General features: G+C 44.3%; 2 protein-coding genes across 4 annotated transcripts; one reads left to right on the top strand and one right to left on the bottom strand.

Annotated features, from left to right (window-relative positions):
* Window positions 1-1,396: 1,396 nt before the first annotated feature.
* On the top strand, window positions 1,397-9,804 carry chpt1 (choline phosphotransferase 1). The gene is made up of 8 exons (XM_071535473.1): window positions 1,397-1,820; window positions 4,549-4,696; window positions 4,936-5,077; window positions 5,236-5,320; window positions 5,800-5,931; window positions 6,124-6,282; window positions 6,443-6,568; window positions 7,893-9,804. The coding sequence occupies exons 1-8, from the start codon at window positions 1,581-1,583 to the stop codon at window positions 8,007-8,009; spliced, it is 1,149 nt and encodes a 382-aa protein (XP_071391574.1). The 5' UTR covers window positions 1,397-1,580; the 3' UTR covers window positions 8,010-9,804.
* A 128-nt stretch (window positions 9,805-9,932) lies between these two features.
* On the bottom strand, window positions 9,933-27,303 carry gnptab (N-acetylglucosamine-1-phosphate transferase subunits alpha and beta). Of its 3 annotated transcripts, none has more exons than XM_071535470.1 (22): window positions 27,080-27,303; window positions 26,305-26,390; window positions 25,562-25,681; window positions 24,941-24,991; window positions 24,223-24,425; window positions 23,678-23,742; window positions 23,342-23,476; window positions 18,468-18,629; window positions 17,986-18,165; window positions 17,405-17,575; window positions 17,066-17,189; window positions 16,660-16,875; window positions 15,821-16,468; window positions 15,342-15,724; window positions 14,956-15,155; window positions 14,647-14,866; window positions 14,293-14,406; window positions 14,019-14,104; window positions 13,825-13,923; window positions 13,529-13,696; window positions 12,495-12,585; window positions 9,933-11,402 (listed from the first exon to the last, which is right to left on the bottom strand). In XM_071535470.1, exons 1-22 carry the CDS (start codon window positions 27,239-27,241, stop codon window positions 11,331-11,333), a joined length of 3,756 nt encoding a protein of 1,251 aa, XP_071391571.1. In that variant the 5' UTR covers window positions 27,242-27,303; the 3' UTR covers window positions 9,933-11,330. The 3 variants fall into 3 exon arrangements, with proteins under 3 accessions (XP_071391571.1, XP_071391572.1, XP_071391570.1); XM_071535471.1 differs by having other exon boundaries at window positions 15,824-16,468; XM_071535469.1 differs by having other exon boundaries at window positions 15,342-16,468.
* Between the last annotated feature and the right edge of the window lie 138 nt (window positions 27,304-27,441).

Below are 27,441 nucleotides of genomic sequence, written 5' to 3'. Positions count from 1 at the left end.
CCCATTTGTATATACAAAAACAGGATTTCACAGTTATTCAGGCAACTGTGGGAAAAGGTTTGGCCCATGTTACCAGCAGAAGTGTCTAAATGACAGATACAACATTTTTCTTTAAAAAGAATCAACGTTTTTTTTTTTTTTTTTTTTAGCACATTTAATACAACTACTTTATATTATCGACCATTTTCCATTTTTTCATATGTGAAAGGCTCTGGATATCAATCCAAAGACTCTTGTCCTGTTCTGAGAGCTGAAGCGCAAGATACAGTGCGTTGCAAATCACCGCACCTTCGTTCAGTGATACCGTTTCATAGCCTGGTATCCAGCCCCTATGAATCGCAGTTTTCAGCACTCTTCGAATTTGCATGGCGATTCATAAGGATGAATGAATCGGAATAGCCTTATGAATCGCCATGCAAATTCGAAGAGTGCTGAAAACTGCGATTCATAGGGGCTGGATACCAGGCTAACTTTTTCATATGTTTGAATGTATTTTCCTCCCAGGCAGCCATTTGTTTCCATTCATTTCCTTAAAAATCAACTTGCCGACTTGAAACTTGATTTAGATGGTTAATCAATGAAGATCCTGCCCCGGGTTTATTTTTGTCAGTTAGGCTACTTTGCTGCTAATTTAGCTGAATGCGCACATTGATGTAAAAAGTCTGGAGGTCTTCTGGTGCGTTCACGTGCTGGCGGGTAGCTCCGACGTCCGAGACTGCAGCGAGTAGCCTATTTATAACTTTGTTGGCTCATTGACTCATAACATGACTTGAAGGCAGAACAAGACAAGAGGAATCTTTTATACATAATACGCCAATAATGAGCTTAAAATGTAACGCAGATGCCTTACTTCCCATTACAGGAAAAGGTAATTTGATTACAGTACATTGGGTGGCACATTTGCATTGAAATCTTTAATTGGAATAAGGTTATGGATTACATTACTAGAAATCATAAATTGTTTTCTATTTATGAGCTAACTGCAATCGTGTTTGCTGGATTGGGAGAGATCTTCCCATTAGGCTACAGTGGAGGTAAAAATATATGACAATGCCTACACAAGCATACGACGGCGTATTATGGCCACTGTAGGTGATTTTTAATTTTTTATGATATTTTTTTTACCATCAGACTTTCTTTTTTTTTTACCGGGTAATATTCAACTAAAGTTTGTTCATTGAGTAGGCCATTGAGAGTCCATGTTATCCGATTATTCGCCACTGGGTACAGTCTTTATCATATGTCACCATATTCCAGACCTATATTCTGGCAGTAAATTATATGACATCTAGATTCAATCGGGTGATAGGAACACATTCTCATTTAAATTTCCCGGCGAGAGACAGCCATATTATTCCCTTCCGGACCCTCGCTTCCTGTCGAGACGCAACTCGATCAGAAACGGAAAGACTATCGACATCTCATGGTTCCGCTGTGGAAAATGGCCTATTCACCTATAAATGCCAAATGAGCTGCTATTTTTCGAGATTGGACGCGAGAAGATAGCCCTGCCTGAAAAAGGAGCCGGGAGTATCGGGAAGTGGTTACGGTACTTCGAGGAGTGACGAGGCTGAAAAACAATGCCACATTTCCTCTGGCCAGAGCCGCTGTCAGCCGCACAACTCAAGCGGCTGGAGGAGCATAAATACAGCGCCTCTGGCCGATCCCTGTTCGAGCCGCCGTGTCAAATATACTGGAACTGGCTGGTCCAACAAATCCCGACATGGATTGCACCAAACACTCTGACTATTACTGGACTGCTGGTCAATATACTCTCCACAGTATTGCTTGTGTATTACTGTCCCACGGCGACAGAGGAGGTGAGTAACTGCGACCTTGGCCAAAGTTTCTGGACGGTCACTGACTAGCCCCAGTTACGTGCAGTCCTCTTGTATGGAAAGAACGGTACGCCAAACTCCATTCAGAAATAGAGCAATTTGTTGTCGCATTGCTTAGCGGCAAACTTTACGTACACCGTAAATCATTACCTAAGATATTTTTCTTAATCATAAGGATGCACTTGTAAATTCGGTATATCTTTAATCCACTCAGCAGCTCTTACATTAGTCAAATTTCCACTTTTATAATCGGCTTACACTGCTCGCTACCGCCCTCAGCGGTGTGCTTGGCGGAAGAAGGTGTGAGACAAACAAACCAACCAACCGATTCTGAAAGTTTAAAGTTAATTGAAATAAGTGCTGCTTGGTTCATGCCAGTGTATGCCGAATTGAAGAATGTCTCCCAACTATTCGTAAAATGTCTTAAGTCGTGCTCTACGATTTGTGTACGTTTGCAAGGCTACGTTATACGCAACGTTACATTCAACTGTAATGGAGTTACGTATTTGGGCTAGACTGTAACGTGTCTATCATGTGGTCTCATGTTTGGTTATTAGACAATTGACGGCTTTGACATATTGTGGTCAGCCCGTGGTCTTATGATGCAGTATTGTTTTGAGGGTGAGCCAGACTATTGGGTTCAAAGGACTTGGCCTAATGGTCCATCAATTTAACTGCTAAATTGTTATCTCATGGAGCATATCCTGGTGTCTTATCTTAAGCAAGACAGACCACCTTTAGCACTTAGAGAAAGGTGAAACTAAAGTGTTCACTGTTTTGATGACTAGCTTGATTTGAAATGGCCCCTTTTCATGTAGTCCCAGCTGCATATCCCAAAAATGACTCAGCACAGCTGACAGTTGACCTATAATCCACTTATGTCTCTTCTGAGGTGCAACTGAAGGAGCAGGCAAGACATAGGCATTGTTATCAGATTTACACCTTTGTCCGCCCATTCCTCTGTAGATGAGAACCTTGCAACTGACACAAAGTCCAGAGTGCACACAGCATGCCGCCTACTATCAGATTCCACAAGTCCAATCCAGTGACATTTCTAGTATTATTGACGAGTGGAAACTTGGCGCCTGTCCACTCTTTTTGGTGAACTTAATGAACCCACGCCTTTGCAAACAAGCAATTGACAAATGAGGGGCATGTAAATGTACCCACATACACAGTTCAGGGCTTGCCCAATAGTGACTTCTGAGATAACATATCAATTAGACTGCAGAAAGCAACCAAAACCACTAGAGTGGACTCTGTCCATGTTCCACATCAGTCCATGAGGCATTTTAGGACAGGGGTCCATACAAGAGCAGGACTTTAATTAAAACAGCAGGGTCTCTGAATAGCTAGGACAGCATGGAATTCTTGTTCTCTCTAGAAACAGTCTCTCTCCCTCTCTCTCGCTCTCTCTCTCCCTCTTTTACTCACACTCTCACACACAGTGTTTTTGTCAGCACTCTGTGTTGGCTGGCTGTCTGTGTCCAGATGGTTTGAAACTTGCACCCCAGAGAGAGGAACTGACCCACTCGGGACAGCTGGAATCCGTCCTTCACCATACTTACAGTGTACACACACACACACACACACACACACACACACACACACACACACATACACAGCACAGGTTGAGCAAAAATAAAGTCACAACGTGTGTGTTGTTGGTGTGATGTACATAGTAATGTACATACAACACTTACCAGCAACTACCTGACTGCAACTGATCCTGTATCAAGAATTAATCAGTTCATCATTACTTTCTAATCTTGATTTGATTTACACAATACTGATCATACGCACATTGGCCAATTCAACAGATGGATTACGACTATCTTGAGTTTCTTTACTGTTTTACAAGGTGAGGTGCTGATTTGAGATCACGCCTGCTACAATCTCTCATCATGCAAGTGCCGCCTGAACAGGACTTGAGCTTTGCTACTGCTATTCTTTTTGGCTTGCAAAAAGCTTTCTTAGAGTGTGTGTGTGTGTGTGTGTGTGTGCGTTCTTGGAGGTGTACACACTTGGTTTCGGTGATGTAGTAGTTATGGTGGAGGCCACTAGGTTAAAAGCATTCCATGTTGAGTAGTCTCCATCCTCTGCCAACTGTCGTTTTCTCCCTGGGCTGGACTTCTCACCAGCTAAACCTATCAAGACATCAGAGAGCCCTCTAACAAGGGAAACATGCTGTCTTATGTTCTCTGCAGCTGCTTCCAGTGTTTTGGAAAGTTTAGAACAATGTGGAAATATTATATATTAAACTAGTAAAGCTGTAGAGAAGTTTATATGTATGCAGTGAAAAGTAAGAGTAAGTCTTGGTGCAGTAATTCCCTAGAGGGATTGATAATTGAGACTTGATGTCAGTTTAGTATGACCGGAAACCATAGTCAGTGAAACATGAGCATACTGTAGCCAAATTATGCTGCATCATCATATGTGTAAAGTCAGAATTTGCTTCCTTTTTCACAGTATGGTAACACAGAACATCTGAAATATATATGTGTGTTTAGGGTATATAAAGGTTTCATCATTGATTTAGTTTTGAAATGGCTGCAAACACGGCAGTTGCTCCTTGCGTAAGTATTTGTTGCTTCACCAAGGAACGAGGCTGAGGTCTTTCTTGTGAGCAGGGAGCTTTTGAATCTTTTAACATCTCTTGCTCTCTTTCTGACTCTCTCTCTCTCCCTGTCCCTCCCCCCTCCCCCCCCAGGCTCCAGCATGGGCCTTCATCCTGAGTGCACTGGGCCTGTTCATCTACCAGTCTCTGGATGCCATTGATGGGAAGCAGGCCCGCAGGACCAACACCAGCTCACCTCTGGGGGAACTCTTCGACCACGGCTGTGATGCCGTCTCCACAGGTGCTGTGCCACCCAAAGGCGCCTAAATCTTCCCTTTAGACAGAGTTTCCATGGACTAGCACAGCTCATTTATGTAAAAACGAACAAAAGGCATCTGCAGTGCATCAGTAACACATCAGGGAGGGGGGATCCACCATGACATTAATCAGATGTTGAGTAGCAGCGGATAATTCATAATGTGTGTGTTGGCAAACAGTTACTGACTCTTGTTGTTTGTCTTTCTCTCACTCTCCCTGCAGTGTTTGTTGCTGTGGGAACTTGCATATCATGCGGGATGGGAAGATACTCTGACTGGATGTTCTTCTGTGGTTTCATTGGGATGTTTATGTTCTTCTGCGCCCATTGGCAGACATATGTGTCCGGGACCCTCCGCTTCGGCCTGTAAGTCGCACGTTCAGTGATGTTAGATTTATCTCACATAATAAGATGTCAGAATGTTATCCCACTCTATTTAACTGTCAGCCTTGTCTAAGGAATTCAATGCATCGTCAGTACAACGAAAGCTAATCAAGCTTGTCTCTTTGACTTTTTCTGTACAGGGTCGATGTCACGGAGGTGCAGTTTGCCATCATACTCATGTATTTGATGTCGGCTTTTGGAGGCGTGAGCCTTTGGCAAACCACGGTATAATTTATAAGAAAACATATTTGTACAGTCACATGTACACATGCATAAACACACACATACACACACAGGAACACTGCCATTTCCTTTATCATCCACACCTTAGGTGTATTATTAAAGATTTAGTAGTTTTATACTGAGATAATTATCTGAACCAATCCCTAGTTTCCCTAGTTTTCCTACTAGTCATTAAATAGAATTTGTGTTTTACTTTCACTCCGTGCTGCCTTCGGAGGCTTGACTAAACATCACATGAGAGAAGTGAGAAGGTAAATATTATGGGTAGCTAACGCCATGGCAACAGGTCATCTATTGGACATGATCTGGCTCAAAAAGCTGATGATGTCATCTGCATTTTTTGCTTTGTCCTCCCATCACGCTCGGCATGCCTGCAGCTTTCATAAAAAGCACCTCTCTTGTTTCTCTGAGGAAAAGACGGTGTATATTTATGTTAATTTGGCGTTCATGTGTCTTCTTAGTTGCCCGTCATCGGGCTGAAGCTTTACGTCTTCCCCATCACTGGCATCATCGGGGGGGCCCTCTACTCCTGCTACAACTACTTCTATGTCATTTTGAATGGAGGAGTGGGCAAAAACGGCTCCACTGTGGCTGTAAGTCATAACACACATTCGCACTTTAACAACTCACTCAGACTTTGTCTTTTAAATAATGCATGTTTTTTATATAAAGAATGCAAAATCTGGAGACAGACTTTCATGGAAATACCTGGTCTTGTACAGCAGATAATAAGCGGTATGTTGTGATTTCATGCCTAATAAACAGTCCTTCTCTGCGCTTTGCAGGACACCAGCGTACTGACCCCAGGTCTGCACATCGGCCTCAGCCTCACACTGGCCTTCATCATTTTCAAGAAGTCGTCCAGCCAGCTGTTTGAGCATCACCCCTGTCTCTACCTCCTCACCTTCGGCATGGTCATCTCCAAGATCTCCAACAAGCTGGTGGTACGCTCATCATGCTTTAATCTCGTCAAATCAAATGTCATAGCTCTAACTTTAACCTATTTTTAGGCTTGACATGTCTTTCCTCTGTTTGTATTTGATCCTCTAATTCAGTGCACTGTGTCTCTCCTCTGCATTTCTTCCCTCATGTTTGTCTCTGCAGGTAGCCCACATGACCAAGAGTGAGCTGTACCTCCCAGACACAGCCTTCATAGGTCCCGGCCTCCTCTTCCTCAACCAGTACTTCAACAGCTTCATTGATGAGCACATAGTTCTCTGGATCGCCATGGTCAGTTGTTCACACCCCCTCTTGTACAATTCTTTGACACTTGAAGAGACTTGAAACTGAAAAGTTTCAAGTTTCAAGTCTCTTTTCCTACTGTAAGGAAATGAATGGAAACAAATGGCTGCCTGGAGGGAAAAAACACATTAAAAACATATGAAAAAGTATGCTTTGGAAAATGGTCAGTAATGTGAAGTGTGCCTGCAGTGAAGTAAATGGGCTAAAACATGCACACATATTTCCCCAAAAATGATATAGATTTTTTTGTCTGTCATTATTTACATACCTCTGCTGGTAACATGGGCTCTTAGATCTACAACATTTATTAGCCCGGTGAACACAAGTAGCACAATGGTTTGTGAGTAATGTGTAATATAGGCTATCACTGTTTTCCAGTAAGGACCCCAACACTGGTGCCAAAACAGCCAAACCTTTTTCCACATTTGCCTGAATAACTGTGAAATCGTGTTTTTGGATATGTATATGCAAACAAATGCGCTATACAGTCTGACAGGCCCCACTCTCTTAGAACCTGTTTTTCTCATTTTAAAGACTGTAGGCCTGCTGTAGCTCTCTCATAACACCATAGGGCCTGTCCTCTCTTGCACAATTCCTTGACACTTTGTTTTCTTTGAAAATTTCTTTGGTGCTCCATGCTAACTCTTTAGCAAACGCTATGGTGAGTGATGATAGGCCAATGGCTCTAGAGCACTAGCTCTTAAGCTAAATGGTAAGTGATATTAAATGATACAGCCATGTCTGGCAGTTTTTTGGTAAAATGTATATGAAATATGATCTAAGAATAAAGTACTATTGATCTAGCAGGGTCTACTTTGACTATTCCCATAGGAAGTGAAGGCGGTGGGCGATGGGAGACTGTGTACAGCTACAAATCACTGCGCAGTGGATGAATACGTGGCTGATCACCTAAAATAGTTCCAAAAAATAAACCTGGCTGCATCAGCTTTCTTGAGTTAATGATATTTCATTTTTAAAATTTAGGAATCTACAGGCCATAAAAACTACTTTTTGTCACTACAAGGTCAGTCTTCTTACTTTGCACTCAACAGTTAAAGAGTTAGCATGGAGCACCAGTGATCTACCAGGGACACAAGGATGCTACTGGTGTCTTATCTTCTCATCACTTAATGTTAAGTTGACCAACAAGCCAATCTCCCCAAAACTTGGTGTATTCCTTTAAAAAATGATTTATTGAACATATTGAGCATTTTATTATGGCAATATGCCACTCAACACAGTGCTTTACAGTTGTGTTTTTAGAACAGCAGAGAGGGTTTTATTCTTCCATCCTCTGCCTCCTCTCCTTCAGGTCCTCTCTTTACTGGATCTGACGCGCTACTGTACGGGCGTCTGCATCCAGATCGCCTCCCACCTCCGCATCCAGGTCTTCAGCATCACGCCGCCGGGCCAAGCCCACCGCGACTGATGGCTTGCCCGGCGGGAGGAGGCGGGGGGGGACGCAGATCGCTCCCCGCTCCTGAAAGCAGACGATGACGAGAGACCCTCAACCCCGAGCCACTGCAGCCTTGACAAAGTGACCACCTCCGAATAAAACTGTCTGTCCCACTATGTGAAAGTTACGAGAGGTAGATGGTGAAAATAAAACCAACCAGGCCCTGATGCAGGACCCTACAAACCACACACACACACACGTGGCTGTTAACTCACTGGATGAGTGCAGTTTTGAAAAGCATGGATCTAATGAATGGAAAACCACATGGATCTTTGGGGTTTCCCTTGGGACTCCAATCAGACGTGTGTTGTCGTGTCAACAGCAGGTGCATGTCATCGGTGAATCAAGTTTAGGTTTTTACATCAAAAGGACACTCTTTACATTATTTCCTGCTCATTCAAATCAATGACCAAAATAAGTTTTCTTCAGTGGGTATTATAAAGCTTGGGCAAGTATCAAATCAAATTTTTGTCCGTGATCGGATACGAGTAGCTGCTCTTTCTGTTTTGAAATTATGCACATACTTCCTGGACAGGATATATTTAACACTGAAAATTGGAAAGCTGCTTCATTAATATGGTAAAGCCTCATTGATTTTGATGTATGCCCAAGCTAAATGTAGTACCTGCTGAAATGTTTTTGAATTGTGTCTGTTTTTATTTATTAAATGAATGTGACTCAATCTGAAAAGAATCAGGGCTAGAAAATACAAACTAAATGAATAAATAAATGACCTTTCAAACCTCAAGTAATTTCCAATGAGCTTTGTAATGTGGACTGGCAGGTTGTGGACGAGGTACGCTGTGTGGTGACGGGGCAAGGGTCTGTGTTAATGCTGAAAGTGCCGACAGCTCTTCTACAAGGCTTCCCTAGAAACACAAACCCTTAAGTTATATTTCCTTTGGTGTGTCTACTCACTCTTACTCATCTCACTTACAGCCTTGGTAAACGAAACCACTTCAACTCGAGCCTTTATAGAAGTGTCGACTGATGATGCATTAACACACGACTTGTTCTGCTTTCTCTGTTCTTCTCCCTAAAGGGCTAAAAAAGTAATTCTTTGTGATTGTACAGAATTCAACTGAAGACGCCTTAAATGTTTTTGTTTTAATTTGTGTTGCTTTTTTTTTTTTTTTTAACTTGACCATTTAACGTGAATATTTAAAGCAGCTGACAAACAACATGTTTTGTACTATTGTTTTTTCTGTAGCCTCTGCAGAAATCTTCAATGATGGAACAGTATGGTGATTCACTGAAGTATCAAGATGCAAACACTAGCTATGATACAATGCTACTGGAAAGTTTTTTTTTTTGTTTTTTTTTTTACTGTTCACACTAGACAGAATTATCTTCACTTACACAAATGTATGCCATGTATAGGTGAATGTATATCATTTGGTTCTTGAAAAATTATGATTTGTTGATTTGTTAATGAATAGTATGACTCGGTTTTGTAATCTGAATGGGACGTGACTCTTCTAAGATCATGTTATGTCAATGGTCATTACTCCGGCTTCATTAGGATGGAAAGGGATTTTGCTATGGTGCAGGTAGACTATTTAAGGGTAAGAAATGGTATTCTCCAAAATTTATGATTTCATTATTTGGAAAAAAAAAAAAAAAGTAATCATACCCATCTCCCCCAATCCCCTTCTGAAGGATTATGCACATTGTAGAAGGGCATGTCCTGAAAAGATGATTTTGCATAACCTACGATGGACTTTGGAACTATGCATTGAAAGGTACGAGTTTGATTTTAACACCATGTTGCACTGTTCAATAATACAGTAAAATACCTTTCTACTAACAAATACATGAGTGGAAAACATTGTAATAAAGAAATATTTTTCATTCATTCCGTTGTCCCTGTAATGACAAAGCCAACGCCAAGACCACTGAACCAAATCCGATTTTATTTCAGTTTGAGAAAAACCACTGGACACATCCAAGGAAATCCACCACTTTCCAAACATGTTACTCAAGGTTCATGCGTGTAACCAGTCATGTGTGGTACTGCCTACCACCATGTTATGTTGTTTGACTTATAATGCAGCAGCAAAACACTGATCCTACCTAGCAGTCACTTTCATGTTCCCATAATAAAGAACCTTGACATGAAAAAAAACGACAGTCCTAAAGGCATGGAGTCATTCCGAGGAGAGAGTTGAGGAACAGTAAAAGAACATTTTGTGAGGCTAAATTTACATCTCATGGCAATCAAATCAGATGCATTGTTAGTCACTTGGCTCATTGTTACAATAATACGATCAAAATAATTTAAGTTAAAGAGCATGCTGAGGGGTCTGAATTTCAGACACTAGCGAGCCTATCGAGTCCCACAGGGACACATATGGGCGGCTGTGAGAGCTATGGTTATCATAACTTAGTGTCCAACATTCATGAATTTTATTTTTACCACTTTAATAATAATATAATCCGAAATCCCATTCATTTCCATTGTAAATTGCTAGATTAGGGTGTGATATGTATAGGCCATAATATTGAACACATTTTAAAAGACAAATAGGGCTCAAAGGTAAACAAGGATGTACAAACAAGCAGGAATGCATTGTGGGAACAATTCAAACGTTTCGGACACTTACAAAGAAGGCACTTCATGTTTTTGGAGGACAACAGACAACAAAGGTAAAACTGGCCAACAATTGATAATACCTATTTTTTTCCTCACTGGCTTCTTTACCCCTTACTTCATTTCTTCTTATTTCAAGCCCAAGCTGTGAATGCCAGACAACAGTTTGTGGTTCTCATGGTGAAGTCGGGCCGCTGCACACCTGAGAGGAGTCCTGCTGCCCTGCTGCCATGTCAAGTGCTTCACACTTTAACAGCACATCAATCACACGGCTAGAGCAGGACATGAGGAAGGTGGCACATTGTTGGCAACGTCTGGAGGGAGTGTTTATGTCTGTTTGTGTGTGTGTGTGTGTGTGTGTGTGAGATATGTGAGTCTCGGGTGCCCCCAGCGGAGGGGAAGAGGAGTGACAGGCTTCTGGCTACCGTTCTCACTTCTATGAGTTTTCACTGGCCAGCCCCGTCCATCATCTTCTGACAAATGTTTCATCACCATCTCAAGAGTTTCTGTCCTTGATCCACACTGACGCAACGCAAAGACTTCAGACTCAACATCATGGCTCGTGCGTTTCCACTCGGTCACCCACTCTGGCTCCTCTCCTCTCCCCTCTACCAAGTAGGAGAGGGGTATGGAGGGCAGGGAGAGGGAGAGAGGGGGTAGAGGTTAAGGTACAGAAAGGAGAGGAGAAGGAAGTCTTCCCTTTTTCACACCCGCTCAGGGTTGCTGTCCTTGTTGACCCTGCGTCTGGGGAACAGCTTGCGCTTCAGCAGAATCAGCTGAAGGAGGAGAGGAAATCAGAGGTATAATCAGAGACTGCACACAGCAAAACTGATTCAACAGGGGAAGGAAAAAAAGGAGCTATCAGCAAGAGGATGACTATGATAGAGAAGGGGTGGGGATGTTTACACTTAGGATAATCAAGGCTTAGTTTCCCAAAAGGACTTCAACACTGAATTCCCCTCAGGCCATTTGTAATCCAAGAGAGCAAAGACGATCTTAGTGTGATCCAGAAGTGGGGCAGCAAAGTTCCCCGTTTCCCTCTGGGGAGTGAGGGCACTTTTGATCTTTAGTCTAAATCATGCAAAGTTGACTCAAGTTTCCCGATCTCAATAACTCAGACAGTTTGACAGTCAGGCGCTTGATGGGCATGATAGCAGTGGCAAGATATTGGACAGGTTGCACACATTCCTGAGTGGGAACGCAGGTCCCAGGGGCCACTGTGGGGGGAAATTCTCCTAAGGTCACTCCAACTATTAACCTTTCTTTAGCTTTACTGAGGAGAAACTGGAAACCTCAAGCTTTGGATTAGGACACCGCCACACAACAGCTCAATGTCAGACCTGGGTCGTATAGTATTTGTAAAGCAATTCCTGGCGTTTGTTTTAATCTCCTTGAAGTAGCCGATGGTTGGGATTTACTGTCTCAACATAATTTAGATACTGTCAGGAAAGCTGTTCATTACAGGAAAGAAGACTATATTGATGTTCAAATATTTTCCTATGATTGTCTTTGAACTCTTTTTTCCTATGTGGCAAAATCCCACCTATCTGGCAGCTAAGAAGGTTAGCAAACCATAAACGTTCTACATGGTTCAAGTGTGCTTAGTGTCAACAAAGACAGTCAGTCTCACGTTTCACAGAAGACTACTGGGGGTCTTTTATTTCAGAGATGTCCGTTCCTGGCCCAGCTGATCATACTAGCAGGACACATGAGATGGACGCTCCTCAAAGAGGCATTTTGGTAGCGAAGGCCTGAATCATAGCTCAAGTGTGAATCATGGAAACCAACAGACGTGGTGTGTGTCCCTGTGTCTGTATCTGTGTCTGTATGTGTAAATACACTGCGTGTGGTCTCTGGTGGACACTGACCTGTTCGGCGAAGAAGGAGATGACAGTGAAGATGACAAGTGTCACGAGGACACAGTGCGTCCAGAACTTCAGCTTATCCCGATACACCCGCCTGGGAGACACACACACACATTTCATTCAGTTTTTAAATAAAGAAACAGAACCTCTCGATGTCGAGTGTAAAGTAGACGACCCCTTCTAATGTCAGCTGCCACAGATGCAGATTCCAGTCGCCTATATGAAATGTTTCCTGATTGGGTGACAGGGGAGACAAATAGGGTGAAAGTTCAGGGTGGCACAGCTCATTGCCATTCTGGAGGGGAGGCTAGTTGGGCTCTGATGTAACAAGAAGGAATTGCAGTATGCAGAGGGCAACAGGGCAACAGGGTGACAAGGTGACATCACCCAACGCCACCTGCCTCTTACCTCACTAACTCTAGCGGCGGTCCTGTGACTGACTGGGCAGAGGGGAGGAAGGGGAGGGGAGAGACAGAAGGAGAGGTGGAGAGGAGGGGGAGGAGATGGAGTGGGGAGAGGGAGAAGGAGAAGGAGAGGAGAGGAGAGGAGAGGGCCGGGTGATGATCTTGCAAGTCTTACAGCTTAAAGCAGTGACTGATCTAAAGCGGCCAGTCTAATTTTAAAGTCTCTATGTGAGGCTAGCATTCTCCAGCTGAAGCCCCTTGGCTACGGGAGCAGGATCCCTGAAAAAAGCCTGCTAAAGCCCCAATGGGATTCCCACCGCTCCGCCCTGCCAACACTCGTTGTTCCCATATGGTGACAGCCAGGAATTCTTAACTTAGTCCTTTTGGAAAAAATGAACGTGATAAATTGCCGGCTCACGTGCAACGAAGCCCCTTCACATGGCTCTCGTATTGTGCGGGTATTTACGCCTCTCAACCATTAATAACTGTATTGTCTGCAGCGTATCTGCATAGCTACTGACATTCACCTTGATTTATCATGTACACTCAAAACAAATATAGACCGCTTTGTTTTTGAACTAAAACAAACTCTCTTTGTATGACGTCTGTGTACAATGGGTCTTCACATCCTACCATTCCTGGAGCTCTTCCATGTGCAGGAACCTGTTGCGGTACTCTCTGGGCAGCTCGAACTGGGAGGGCAGGGGGAACATGGACTCATAGAAGTCTCTGAGCACCGCTTTCACTGTCGCAGCGTCCTTATGGCTGTGGTCAATGTTGTCATTCAGACAGATGAACTTCCTATAGGGGATTGGTGAAAATACAGTTGTTAGTACAGTTTAACTACCAATACAGATACATCCCACTGAGGGAACGGTGAAACAGAGAAAGCAACCGACAAGGAATCTAGGCTGGTTTTTATTCCTCACCTGGGGTTTTTCCTGATGTCATCTAACTGGCCAACCACATGGGACACATTGGTCCGCACCATCTTGAAAGCGATCTCCTCCTCCCCCATGATCTCAAACCTGTGCAACAAAAGGCATGTTAGCTCTACAGCACAGATACAGTAGACTAAATGGTAATGCTTTAACAGACTGGCTAATGGTGCTTGAGGACCCACTTGTACTTGTTCTGGTCTCTGAAGGCCTTGTGAATGCGTTCTGTGATGGGCTTGCAGTGGAGGATGAGGCCTTTTGTGACCGGAGGCTGTGGATTCAAACAAAGATCTCAGATACTGCAGCCTAGAAAAGAAAAGGCACAACACTCCCTTCCCAGAGGTCTTACAAAAACACACTAAAGTGCAATACATTGGAATGTTTCAACATGAAAGGTACTGTAAAGCACCATGCTGGGTTTTTCTGTTTTTCAAAGCATTTAGTTGCAGCATGACTCACCATGCTGGGGTCATAGTAGGCCTCCTGAGTGGGGCTGACCAGGTGGAGCTGGGTCAGGTTAGTCGGCAGCGTCTTAGAGCAGTTGATCAACATCTGCTCCAGACCGGTCAGGTCCTGGAACACGTTACACAGAAAAATACACACATGTACTTCAAAACCACAACAATTCCTTCTACAGTTACACAAAATAACTGATGTCACACATACAATACTATTGTGGTCACAGCGATTAAGATCTGAGTCTTTCTTGTAAGAGCGGACATTATTTAACCAAACTGGGATGTGTAGACTATAACCTGACATGTCTCAAAGCCTTATGTTATAGACAAGACAAATATCACTACCAGAACTGACCTGGAGGCTGAGGGGCAGCTCGTGGATCCTCGTGGCGAGGGTTCGAATCTCACGGTCGGACAGAACGCCCGAGTGGTCGGTGTCGATCTCGTCAAACACCTGGGAGACATTGAGCTGCTGCAGGGCGCTCATCAGGAAGTAGAAGTAGGAGAAGGCAAACTGCATGTCTTCCGAGTGACGCACGCGGTGGCCCGATGTCTTGTCAAACTCCTCTGGGAATCTGGGGGAGAGAAAGCAGAGCAGTTTAAACCTGCTACCTCTCCACTGGTACCTGAAAAACTAAACTAAACGAATGCGTCAACCACTCACGTGTCCTGCAGCTCCTGCATGATAAGTCGGTCGATCATGTGGGGCATGTGTGCGGGGACTTTGCGGGAGGTGAAGCCAAACTGGCCGTTGAGCAGCTTATTGACGTAGCGCAGTGAGTCAGCGAAAGTGTCCTGCAGCCTCCGGCCAGCAGCAGCGCTGTCGGCCTCGTACATCAGCTCTCTCTGCAGACGCTCCTCTTCCTATGGAGTCGTACAACACAAAGGATAAGGCATTGGAAGAAAGAAAAAGATAAAGAATATATTCTGTGTGTGACGCCTTTCAGTTTACATTTCTGTACATGTAATGCCTTTCATTGACATTAAGTTTAGAGTGAAATTTGTGGGTATTTGAAATATATTAATGCCAATATCAATAAAACTACCTACCTCCAGCAGGTCCTGGAAGTACTTCCTCCTCTCCCAGGGCAGGAAGCCTCTGTCGGAGGAGGTGTAGTGTTGGAGTCTCCGGCCCACTGGAGCCGCTCCTGCAGGGTTGGCCTGCTCTGCCTGGCTGTCTGGGCTCTTGATTTTGGAAATGCTGCCCACCAGTGTGCTTAGCAGCTTGGAGGTCAGAGGCTTCTCAATCGCAGCATCCGCATGATGAGGTTTGGGAGATACATCACTACCCCTCTGGCTTTTCTGAAGCTCATCATCAATATGGACTGGGATGAGAGGAGTCACAGTTTTTAGTTTGTCTTGCTCAATGACGTCTTTCCTGAACATTTCTTCATTTGACTTTTGATTGTCCTCTTTTTTGTGTATAACATTCTCTTGTTTTGCAAGTTCAGCCCCCACAGGTGATTTTCTCTCCAACTGCTCTGCCTCCAAGTCTTTATATGGCTTCTGGGCTTTGGCCTCAGCCTTACTACCTGGCTGTGAATCTTTGCCCTGCTGCTTTGTCGGGGACTGAGCCTGTGTCTTGTAAGGCCCCAGCAGTGCAGCCTTAGTGAGGTTATAACCCTTCACAGTAATGTCACCAATTAGAAGCTTCTCCTCCAGCCTCTGAAGCTCACTGCGCACTGCAGCTGGCAAAAGTGACACATTCAGCGCTGGCACTTCTGCGATCACCTCAGGCTCCCCGGGTTGCCTCTTCTGGATCTTAGGAGCCCTTTTGTCCTCGGGGATATCTGAGAAAGGGAACTGTGGCTCTGGGGTGGGGGATGGCTTTGGCTCTTTGTCTTTGCTGGCAGGTTGGGACATGTTAGCCTGAAGAACCTCGCGGGTGTCCACAGCTACGCTGAAGCCCAGATTGAACTCTGTGTCGTCTTCACCCTGGAAGGTGAGGTTGTAGTGGATCTGGGTGGCATTGTGGCCCGGGTGGAGCAGCAGGTGGATGGTCTTCCACTTGTTGGCCACTGAGGTGTGGCGCAACACCGGGTTGTCGCTGACATGGGCCTCGGACACCCTGCGGGCCACTCTGTCGAACCTGAAGTAGGGCCTGATCTCCCCCACTGGGAGGGTGTACAGGCTCTGATTCCTCAGCAGGGTCACACGGTGCAGCTGGCCAAAGTGGTCTACAACAGACACATCACTGTTAACCTGACATGTCTCAAATGGCCATTTAATATGTAATAGTGGTTCAAACCATAAATGCAAATCTCTCTGTGTATATAGAATGAATAAAGTTTAAGATTCATGGCTAGAAATGTGGCTAGAAAACATCATCCTTAACAATGATTACTATATGTATTTTCTTTAAACTCACCTTGGCCACAGTCCCCCACATCAAATCCACAGGACAGCACATTGCAGGCTTGGTCACAGAACTTGTCTGCGAGCCAGGAGTTGGCACAGCCTTGGTTGCAGTAGGAAATCCCCCCTAGACCACCCAGACCACCTGCAAACTGCCAGGCCTGTCCACCGGCTCCACCAGGCCCACCTACACCGACCCCAGCCGCGAACCGATTGTTCCCCCCTGTACCTGTCACAGAAAAGGAATAAGATGTTAGAGACATGAGAAAGGAGCAACAGTGGAGATTAAATGTGGTCCTTTAGAAGCTAAACCTTTAACCTTACACCAAACATCACTGTCTTTGATCTACACTGTGTAGGAGTGATACCCAAAAGACAAAGTTCAGACAGGAGAGAGATGAGGGGTGTTGCACTCTTACCCAGGCAGTCTCCTCCATCCCAGTCACAGGCTGAGTTGTTGCAGGCCTTGTCACAGTAGCCATCTTTGATCCAGGATCCTGGGCAGCCCTCAGCACAGTTGGGGACAGGCCAGGTGAGGTATACCTGCAGGGAAGAGAAGGAGGGGAAGATTAAAGGTCAGTCTGTAGTCAGAGAATGATTAACTGAGCTCCTAATACTGTACCAGGATTGACACTATCTGACAACTTGACATGATTTTACTTTAAAAGACACAGCTCAATTGTAATATACTGTACAATACATTAGCGGACTACTCAACCAGCAAACTAATGAGCTAACACTGGATGTTGGGGTCACACCTTCTGTCCTTTCGAGTGGCTGAAGAAATCGTCCGGCCAGACATCCTTGCCAAACATGACGTCATCATTGAGGTAAATGAACTTCTGGGAGAGGCCCGGGATGCGGTGGATGTGGGTCTCTATGGCAGGGGAGCTGAAGGTGGGCAGGTGGCTGTGGTTCTGGAAGATGTCCTGTGAAGTTGGAGAAAAGCATATAATGTGGGGCACTTTCCTCTAATAGGAACAAGATGAGCTTTCTTATTTTCAAACAACGCATACTATCGTTTCTGCAAGTATGTGTCTCAAAGGGATACGCATCTTAATTTTACTGTATGTAACATGGCATCAGCATGCTCAAATAAAATAATAATTATAACTATGGCAAACAGAACAAACAAAAAACGTATAGAACGAAGTACTAAATTTCACAGCTCATCGTCATAAACACAAAAAATAAATTATCTGTCATCATTTACTTCCGAGTTGTGCAGGTTTTGCCTTTTATAACAAAATACTTTTTTACTACGCTGCATAACATAAAAGGTTAATTGTCAGTAAAAATAGTTTAAATTCCCATCCCTAGTAGAGGGCAGGCGGTTTACCTGATGTGAGACAACAGTAACTCTGGAGTTATCCAGGTTGAGCCAGGAGGGAATCTGCCCATTAGTCACGATGAAGATGTGTCGCACCCAGGGGGCGTGTCGCTCCACCGAGCGCAGCGAATAGCGGAGCTCCTCGTTGTCCTCGAACCGGCTGGCTGAAACGTCCTCATCCTGTTTGGACTGGAGGGAAAGGAGCACAGAAGGGATTCAGATTCAGTTCTAATTGGCTAAGTCACATCTGAAGTCATTGTAAAATATCTGATAATACACACCTGAGACCACATAAGAGTTAATTTAATGAAAGTTTATTAATATTAATGCAGTAACTAAAAATGGTATATTATTACCATTTAATAAAAGCAATAAGCTGCTTGATGCAGTGCTTTACAGTGAAAAGGGTTTTAGGCCTAACTAACTTAGCTGTTCTAAAATCAGTTCAATAGCGATGACAGACAGTAAGGACCAGTGGGGGAAATGCGTACCTGTGAGATGGCAGTGAGGTCCCAGAACAGGTAGCCAGGGCTGACGGTTAACTCTTTCCCATCCAGAGTCAGGTTCTTTTTGGCCTGCTGGGTCAGGTCAGTGAAGTCCTGCGGGCTTTTCAGGTGGAGCAGAGCGATGCTGGCCTCCGAGTACAATTCAAACTGAGGGCCGAATAAACAAACAAACATAAACAGAGAGGTATGAAAAACATCAACAGCAGTTTCTTCCGAGCTGAAGCCTCTGACAAGCTGTGACAACAATGACACAGGGTAAAGATGCGACCCTGTGACAGGTTGCGCAGCAGAGACCTTGACTCTATTATTGGGACAGGGAGATTTCCTTTAAGAGTGGGAGTGAGAACAACAAAGGCTGAACGTGAGTCAAGTTCAAAGCCCGCATGATGACCTCTGACCCCCGAGCCGTACGCTGGTTAGAGGTGGGGTCAGATCTAAGCAGCCGCCCTGCTGGTATGGAGTCATCTGCCAGGCTGCTGCCTGTAGCCTTGAGACCTCCGCCAGAACTGGAATGGGAGTGTGTGTGTGTGTGTGTGTGTGTGTGTGTGTGTGTGTGTGTGTGTGTGTGTGTGTGTGCGTGTAGAGAGGTGAGAGTTCGGAAAATTCTGTGATGTCATCTATGTGGGGTCGTATTGAGGTGGCTCTCCCTCTGATCTTAGGGGAGCTATGTGAGGCATCAGCACTGTCTGTGTGCGTGTGTGCATGTGTGTGTGAGTATGTGTGAGTGTATGCGAAATACATCCAAGAGAGAGATATCCCTGGCACTGCCCCTTTCAAACCATCTGTCCCATCTCTCTCATCTCTGGAACCCTAAGCCTACCAGGAAAAGACTCAACCGCGTCACATTCCACCAACCAACGCAGCACCCAAACATCTCGCATGAGCCGATGTTCAGCCTCGCTCCCTGCGTCTCCTCTCCCCTGTTCAGCCTTGGCCGTTTTCTCTGCTCCTGTTTTAGGTGAGGATTAGCTGGGCCGTATAAACCCAGCGGGGACCAGCCAGAGGCAGCAAGCCCAGGATCACATTTCCATTTTTATTACAGCTCCCTTTATAGTACAGTTACACACACACAAAAGCAGGGGTGTGTGGTGATGACACACGGACACTCATGGCTGCCCGCAAGCATGCGCATACATGTTTACACACACTCACACACACAAGCTCATTATTTTAGTGGGTCACAAGGAAGATGGTAAATACTGGGAAAGGTAGAACTATTGCCAGCAACATCAAATGCCTGTCACCATCTTCCAGTCAGCAGCCCGTCAAAGTGTTTGACGACTTGGAACCAAAACACCGGCTAGCTGTCAAACCCTGACACATTACAGCCATGATCACCGTGGCCTATTTGTCACCGCAGACAAAAAAGAAAACTAAATTTTGCCAGACTAATTGCATAGACTAAAGTGCACTCTTGTATGTGCTGGGTAAATCAATTAACGCAGCGGCAGCTGATCTTTTTAAGCAGATGGAATGAGACATCACAGCAGTGTGCAGCGAGGAGGACGGCTTGATCTGAGACGAAGCTGCGTCAGACTACGTCACCTGCTGGGTCAAGAGGTTAGGCCTAGTGCACCAGTCTGGCTGTCAGAAACAGGCCAGCGGCATACAGAGGAACAGACAGTACGCAAAACAAACCCTAGCGAGCCTTATAGAAACTGCAAAACATTGTCAGTGTGACAGCGTGACACCATCTTTGTTTTTTTTCCAAGTGTCTTTCCTGGCTAATAAAGGGGCTTAGGTGGTAACTTTTCCAGGGGTGTGGGTTTCGCCTGGGGCTCAGGGAGTGAAGACAGGGAAGGAGAGCACACAATATCCTTTTGGAACAAGCAGAAGGCTATTGGAATACATTTAAAGGCCATACACAAGGGAGGGACACTACTGGAATTACTTCAGATGTGTTATGTAAGACACTGATTTCGGGAATGTGGATATTTCACATTTTCCTTTAAAAAAAACATTTCTATGAGGTTAATTCTTTTCCGTAGCCTACTTCATTTCAAAAATCAAATTATCCTGACTGTAATAACACACTGGTTTGACAGATATACGTCTATACATAGGCCGATACAACAAATTAGCCCATGTGCTTTACAGTAAAGAGGTGAAACTGTGTGGACAATTGCAGGCTACCCAAACATATAAAAATACACGCTAACACAAACACATCAGCAAGCCGGTACACAAACACTGCTTGGTAGTGAGTGGGAGTAGAACCTGACAGGCGACAGCGCGGGGAGATGATAGGGGTTGTGGGGCAGCTTTCATCACCATAGCACTCAGTCTAACACCAGCTATAAATACCGACCATCTCTCACCGTTGAACCTCTCCGTCTCTCTCTCCCTTCAATCCCTCTCTTTCTTTCTCTCCGTGCTATGCACATCATCCCTCTTTCACAGAATCGGCCCGGCGACACCAGGAAACACCTTGAAACCGGACCGGTGCATTCTGTGGTCGGCCCGCTGACCACCCATGTACCTAGAATCCCTCTGCCTCTGAGCACCAAACACGCGCGCACACACACACACACACATAAACACATACACTTTCCATCCCGATTCCTGGACTCCCTTCCTGGCTTCATCTACCCCACACCCCGCTACTCCACCCTCACCCTGCAACACCCATATAACTCGTCAAAGCCGACTCCATCCATCCATCCAAGTGACTCCATCAGCTCTCATCATCTCTATGCCTGACTACAAACCTGGGCAGGTAAAGGCAGACATAAACAGACGTGTGTGTGTGTGTGTGTGTGAGACAGACGTGTGTGAGGTAGGGTGGGACGGATAGTGCAGGGAAGGTCAGTAAAATCCTGGTGACCTTTCAGTGCACTGGCGCCGCGCCGTGCCACACCAAACAGTTGTTCTAATGTTAACCCCCGCTCCGCCAGCTAAGGTTACAGCCCTAATACTGCTAGTTATTATCACACGACCGCCACGCTACACCGCGAAAACCTCAAGACAAATGCAGGGAATGAGGCGGGCAGGGTTTCTAGGCCACTTCGGACCAGTGTTAACTGACATATCAACACACACAAAGTTACAGTGCTTTCTAATATTAAGAAACACGCTACATAGATTAAGTTGTTATTATTATAATAATTATTATTAGATCAAAGAGAGGAGATGGAGTTTGCTTGGGGTTCATAATAGCTTCAAAACCATTCACGTCCACTATTAAGTGCCAGCTTCTTCAAAATGAGTGAAGAATTTTTTGACCTTTTTAATGTTACCTGGAATTGAAATAAAGATTTAAAAACTAAAATAAAGAAACAAAGCAATTTCCAACTGAACATAGCTGATGAAAGCTCTGAAACTATAAATGGACAGAATAAGATAAAGGACAACAGCAAATTAATTGTTAAGAGACATGAAGTCCAACTGTGTTTAGTAAAGCAGATGGGATGCATATTGTACTACTAACCCTGTTCTGTATTAATCTAAGAGTGGACATGCAGCGTAAAGAAACCTGGAATTGCACTGGGGAAACAAAAAGACCCTGAATAACTGTATTTAAGACATATTAATACTTCTAAGGCCTTAATAAGATAATTAATTTTAAGGCTTTTTCACACTTCTTAAGGATCTGTGGATACTCCGAAGCTACACCTCTATTTTGCATTCATTACACAAAGACTATTACAAAAAAACGTTATCGAGTTCGTCTCCCATTAGTTCTAATCGGCCCTGTGAGTCGAGTGTCGGAAGACGGGACAAAACGTTGACTCACGTCCAGCCCGTCCCCCATGTCTGGTGGTGTGACGGGCTCACACAGCTCCAGCACCGTCTTGTTTTCTTTGATTATCTCAGAGTAATCCAGGCTCGTTACTGGCATTCCTTCCCCTCAAAATATCTCAGGCAGAGTTCTGATTAGAGAAAATTATTAGATACACAAGCCGCCAGCCGCCAACCTAAACAAGGGGCCCTTCATCCACATCACAGCCTAACTGTTTAAAATAGAAAAAGCTCATATTAAGGAGTGTGGTGCAACCTCCTCTCCAAGGATGAGTTGACATTTCAGATTAAGCCTCTCTTCGATTACAATTCTACGAGGTATAAAAAGACCAAATCCTCATGTTGTGTGCGCACAAATATATATATGTCTGAAATAATGGTGTGGCCACATCAGTGCTGTGATAGGACACTCTAAGGGTGACATCTTGTGGCAAAATCTGTTATTTTACATGTTACATTAAATTGCACACCTTGCTTTTTACCTTGTCTCTGATTAGATAAGACTACTTCATAAACACCTTTTAAAAATGATCCTTTTTCTCTACATCAAGTGAGAAAATACTTCATGAAATAATTCATGAAAAACTAGAAGTCAAGAGTTTTTAATGCCGTTTACCAGGCGTGCAACTCTGCCCCCTGCTGTTTTGAAAGCAACCTGAAATATCCATTCTCCTCAGACATCTCCTGCATGCATTTTCAACTTTTTTGGTCCCGTGTGTGGATTCCAAAATTCCATAGGAAGAGAAGAAGGATGAACTAGAGGTGTTTATCAATGTGTGTTCTTCTTCATTGTATTTTACCAAGACACCTTTGATTTAACATCTAACAGCCAAGCAACAATTCCAAAATAAAAGTACACTAAGGACAAAACAGATGAAGTTTGCAGATGTTAACAACCGTAAATATAAAGGCTTGGTGGAGGCTTGGTGGAGTAATCTCCTTCTATCCTTCTATCTCCTTCTATCCTTTTCCTCTTATTAACAACAAAATTCTTAAGCATCACAACGGCTGAAGTTTATTCTCACCCAGGACAATTTCCAGGAGAACTTGAGTAATGAATTTGAATTCTTGGTATTGAGAAACTCCATTGCACTCTCCCTTGCACAACATGTGTGTTTCACCTGTTTGATCTTGCTGGTGACGACAGAGGGCAGTTTGACTCGGAGCTGCTCCGTCTCCTTGAAGGATGCTGGGAAGCCGCTCAGGTAGGCCAGGCTCTGCATCCGGACCAGGCCTGGAGCCTCCTTATCTGTCGTCTACAAGGAACAAAAACAACCATCAGGTACAGTTTACCGTTCTAAGCCAACACCTTCTGCTGTTTTATATAATATATAATTTACATGCATAGGAGTACATGTTCATACCACTGAAGAAAACATATAAAGCTTCTTATCAGTTGAAATCAGAAAGGCTTTTGAACAATTCACTGAAGGATAACATAACAGCTATAAACTCACCAGGTAACATCTGGATATGGAGTGTTTCAGGTCTTCTCTAGATGCATCTGTATAGGCTTTATCTGCTGTAAAAATCAAAAGATAAAGAAAGTGAGCAGTAGAATTCTGTTCTGTTATACCTTCAGGATTATCTCTAAAATACTTTATGCAGTGATTATCTCTGCACACCGCACTCTAATTACAAAAACGCGGAAGTGGAGTGAAGGTCAAAGAAGCAGGTTTGTTCTCCCAAACCTGTGGCTTCAACCGCCCAGACTGGTTGAGAAAATCTGGGTGGAGGAAGTGAATGAGTAATGCATTGATCACTGAACTGAAGCACTGAACCCCCCAACTGTTCCCTGATCTGGTTGTACTGGGAAGCTCCCAGTTGAGAGTGTTTGTAAATGTAAAGTATGTAACCCTTCATCCCTCTACACACTATTCCCCCAAGTCTTTGCTGCTAAATTTGCTTAGTCGACTTGCCTGGTTAAATAAGGTTTTAAAAACATGTGAGTGAGGATACGGCAAATAAGAAAAGGCTTCTCAATTCATTTGTGCGACTTTACCATCAGCCTGGGAGTGGAAGATGACCACAGAGACGGTGGTGGAGGGCTGGAAGGGTTTGTTCACCAGCAGCAGCTCTTTGGCAGTGGAGAAGGAGGGAAAGAGTGATGGCAGCTCCTTCACTGTGACGTTGGCTGGCAGAGCCGGGTCCAGAGCCAGCATGGGCGCTATGATGCAGTGGGACAGCAGGCATTCTGGCTTAACACTGAAGATAAATGGAGGGGGGGGGGGGACAATTTCAATCAATATTTCTGTATCTTGTACTCACTCAGACGGTCACTTCCTCTAACAGTGTGGTTTTGCAGTTTAAAATACTTAATGCAGTGTTTGTCGAGTTCACACCTGCAGCACAGAGCTTCCTTTGTGCAAGAGTTGCACCGAGCTCCTCTCTGTGTCTGTGGTTAAACCTCTCGTCTTGTCTAAATGTCTTGTAGTCATAACGGGGGGGGGGGGGGGGTTGTCAAACTAACACTTTGATGGTGTAGGAAATGCCAACCCTGAGGTCAAACCTGTTTCAAGGTGATAAGTGAACTTGAAGATGCCTTTAGCTTTAAAAAGACTGCACATTAGCAGTTATTTCTCTGTAATTCAACAGGCCAACAATCAGTCTAACCAGTGTACTACTTATAGTTTAGTGGTAAAGCTATAATCTAGTCAATGCATGGTCTAGAGTAGTGAATTGATAATGCAATCACATCCCTGCTATCTCATTACACTCACCTGTCTTTTGGCACTTCAGTTGTATCACTTGCATTTTTCCCCAAGCGTTCCCTATGGGCAACAAGACAGTGAATTCATGTTATTTTCATGAAAAATGGACAACACATCACCAACCAGAGTAACTACATGCACTGCACAGCAGCAAACCATGGTACACAGTGGCTGCCTGAAGGTGAATAAATAGAATGATTTTAGTATTTTTGCGAATGAATTGTTTTTTCATGCCAACAGCAGACAAGTGTTCAAAGGTTTACAACAAGTGGGAACTTTCTACTCAGAATTAGGCCAACCTTTGAACTATGATTAGTCAATTACTTCCTCTGGGGCAATGTGTAAACAAGTCAATCAGTTTGAAAATGATAATGCTACAGCTCAAGCCTGTATGCTAATTGTGATTGTATTCAGCCATATACAGGGGCGAAAACCCGAAAGTCCCTCGTCACTCTGTGACCGCATACCACAGCACAACTTTTTATGCAGCAAACAAAAGGATCATCGTTTGATTGTAGGCACAGATTAAACCCTATTTTGAGAAACACAATGACTCTCACTGGCTTTAGCCATACAGTTTCCCTGCAGCATCACATTAACAGTCAGCGTGGTCTGTGCAGTCACAGCTACCTCAGCGCTCTCTGCTCCTCCTCCAGCTGCTCTCTGACGGCCTTCAGCTCCTTCAGCAGGGCCGTGTCTGTGCCGTTCACCCACGTGTACACCACATCAATAGGCATAGGCAGGCAGAGCCTACGAGAGGGAAACTCACATCACTCAGACAGTCCTCAAACCATGAAGCTCTGACCCCGTTTCCCACCCATGCCACGCACAAACTTGTCTCTGATGAATCTGAATGGAAACGACTACTGAATGTGAACTAGTTCTGTTCATGCATGATTACATCTCATCCAATTCTTTCAAATTTTTCGAAAGGGAAGGGTGCACAGTCTGGTGCAGAGTGAAGGGAGACTTTGGCAGAGAATGGACTAGCTGAAGATATACAGGTATAAGCAAGTGAGCACTTCTGCATTACACATAAGGCTAGGGGTTCACAAAATGTTTCATGTCAAGGACCCTAAAATAAAATGTGCATTTGATAAGATTTTGTCTCATCTGTAAAGATTTTTGTTATTCGTAAATGTCATCATTTAAATATATTGTTTACATTATGGGTGGGGCGATAACAACACCTGGTGGGAGGGAAACCAGTTAGACTAGTCAGCCTTATGGATTCTCTCATGCATCTCATCTAGGGAGTGAAATAATAGTGAAATTCATCTATTCCTTCTTCTGCTGGAGCTCCCTCAAGGACCCTGGAGATACCTGGCACCCCAGTTCAGGAGCAGCTTAATTAGGCTATGCGTTTGTCTCACCTGCTTTGGAATGATTTCCCACCCACATTGTCTCTGTAGGAGTCAAACAACACATGGTATTGGTCCCGACTCCACTCCACCACCACCTGCACAGAGAGGAGGTGACATGGCATTGCTAAATATTACAAAACACTGAACACAATACACAGTCCCAGCTAGTTCCTCAACGACCAACATTCAAAAATATGTCAGTTTAATGTTTCCCTAATTGTCGGCAAATGTGCATACTTTATAGAGCGTGACTTAAGACTTTTCTGCAATCGTTAGGAGCCGCTCTTCAATTCGGCATACATCCAATACACCAAGCTAACAGTTAGTTCAATAAAATTTCAGTTTTTAGGAGTGGTTCCCCTGTTATTGCTAAATGTTCTTCCGCCCAAATAATTGCACCATTGTGGGCGGTAGCGAGCCGAGGGAATCATCAATTCTAAAAGTGGAGATTTTATTGAAATTAAGTGCTGTTTGGTGAATCGTTTCTATGCCGAATTTACCAGAACACCCTAACCAATCGTAAAATGTCTTAAGTCACGTTCTACCAGGTATGTACGTTTGCTGATAAGCAAGGTCAAATTAAACTGCCAAATTTTTGTGAGGGAACTGGCCTTACGGGTTCTCCATTCAAGAGAAACGGTACAGCTTCAGAGCTGACTGTCTACTGGTTAACACTGTACTGAAAGAGCTGTGGCGAAACTAGCACACATACAAAACAATGGCGATAGTGACCAGAGTGCTGTACCTCCCGCCGTTAGCTAGCCAGGACTAGAAAGCAACTTACCTCTCCAAACTGGAAGGCGGAAACTATCATGAGGACGATCCCCCCGAAGCAGAGGTACAGTCCATATCGGTGGGACAGACAGGTGTAAGTCTGCCTCTGCACGAGCTTGAGCACTGAGTTGACGATCACCATGGTTCTCCTTGGCGAAGCATAGCGTTGCATTCATTCAAAAAAGCGTAGACTAACGTACTAACAAAGAAAGTAAACATCACAAGCACCCTGTGTTCATCAGCTGACGGCCAGCAGGACTGTCAGACACATGACAACACATTAACACTTCCTCAACGGTGGTGACGCTGTTGCCAATCCGTCCCGCTGCGCCTTCGGTTCAAACTCTTTATCGCCCCCTAGCAGCGAGGAGG

Source organism: Centroberyx affinis, unplaced genomic scaffold (genome assembly GCF_046629955.1).
Source record: "Centroberyx affinis isolate AG114_WGS23_722 - 3 ecotype Tasmania unplaced genomic scaffold, CSIRO-AGI_Caff_v1 ptg002712l_1, whole genome shotgun sequence".
Lineage (NCBI taxonomy): Eukaryota > Metazoa > Chordata > Actinopteri > Beryciformes > Berycidae > Centroberyx > Centroberyx affinis.
This window is presented reverse-complemented; position numbering and strand designations above follow the sequence as displayed.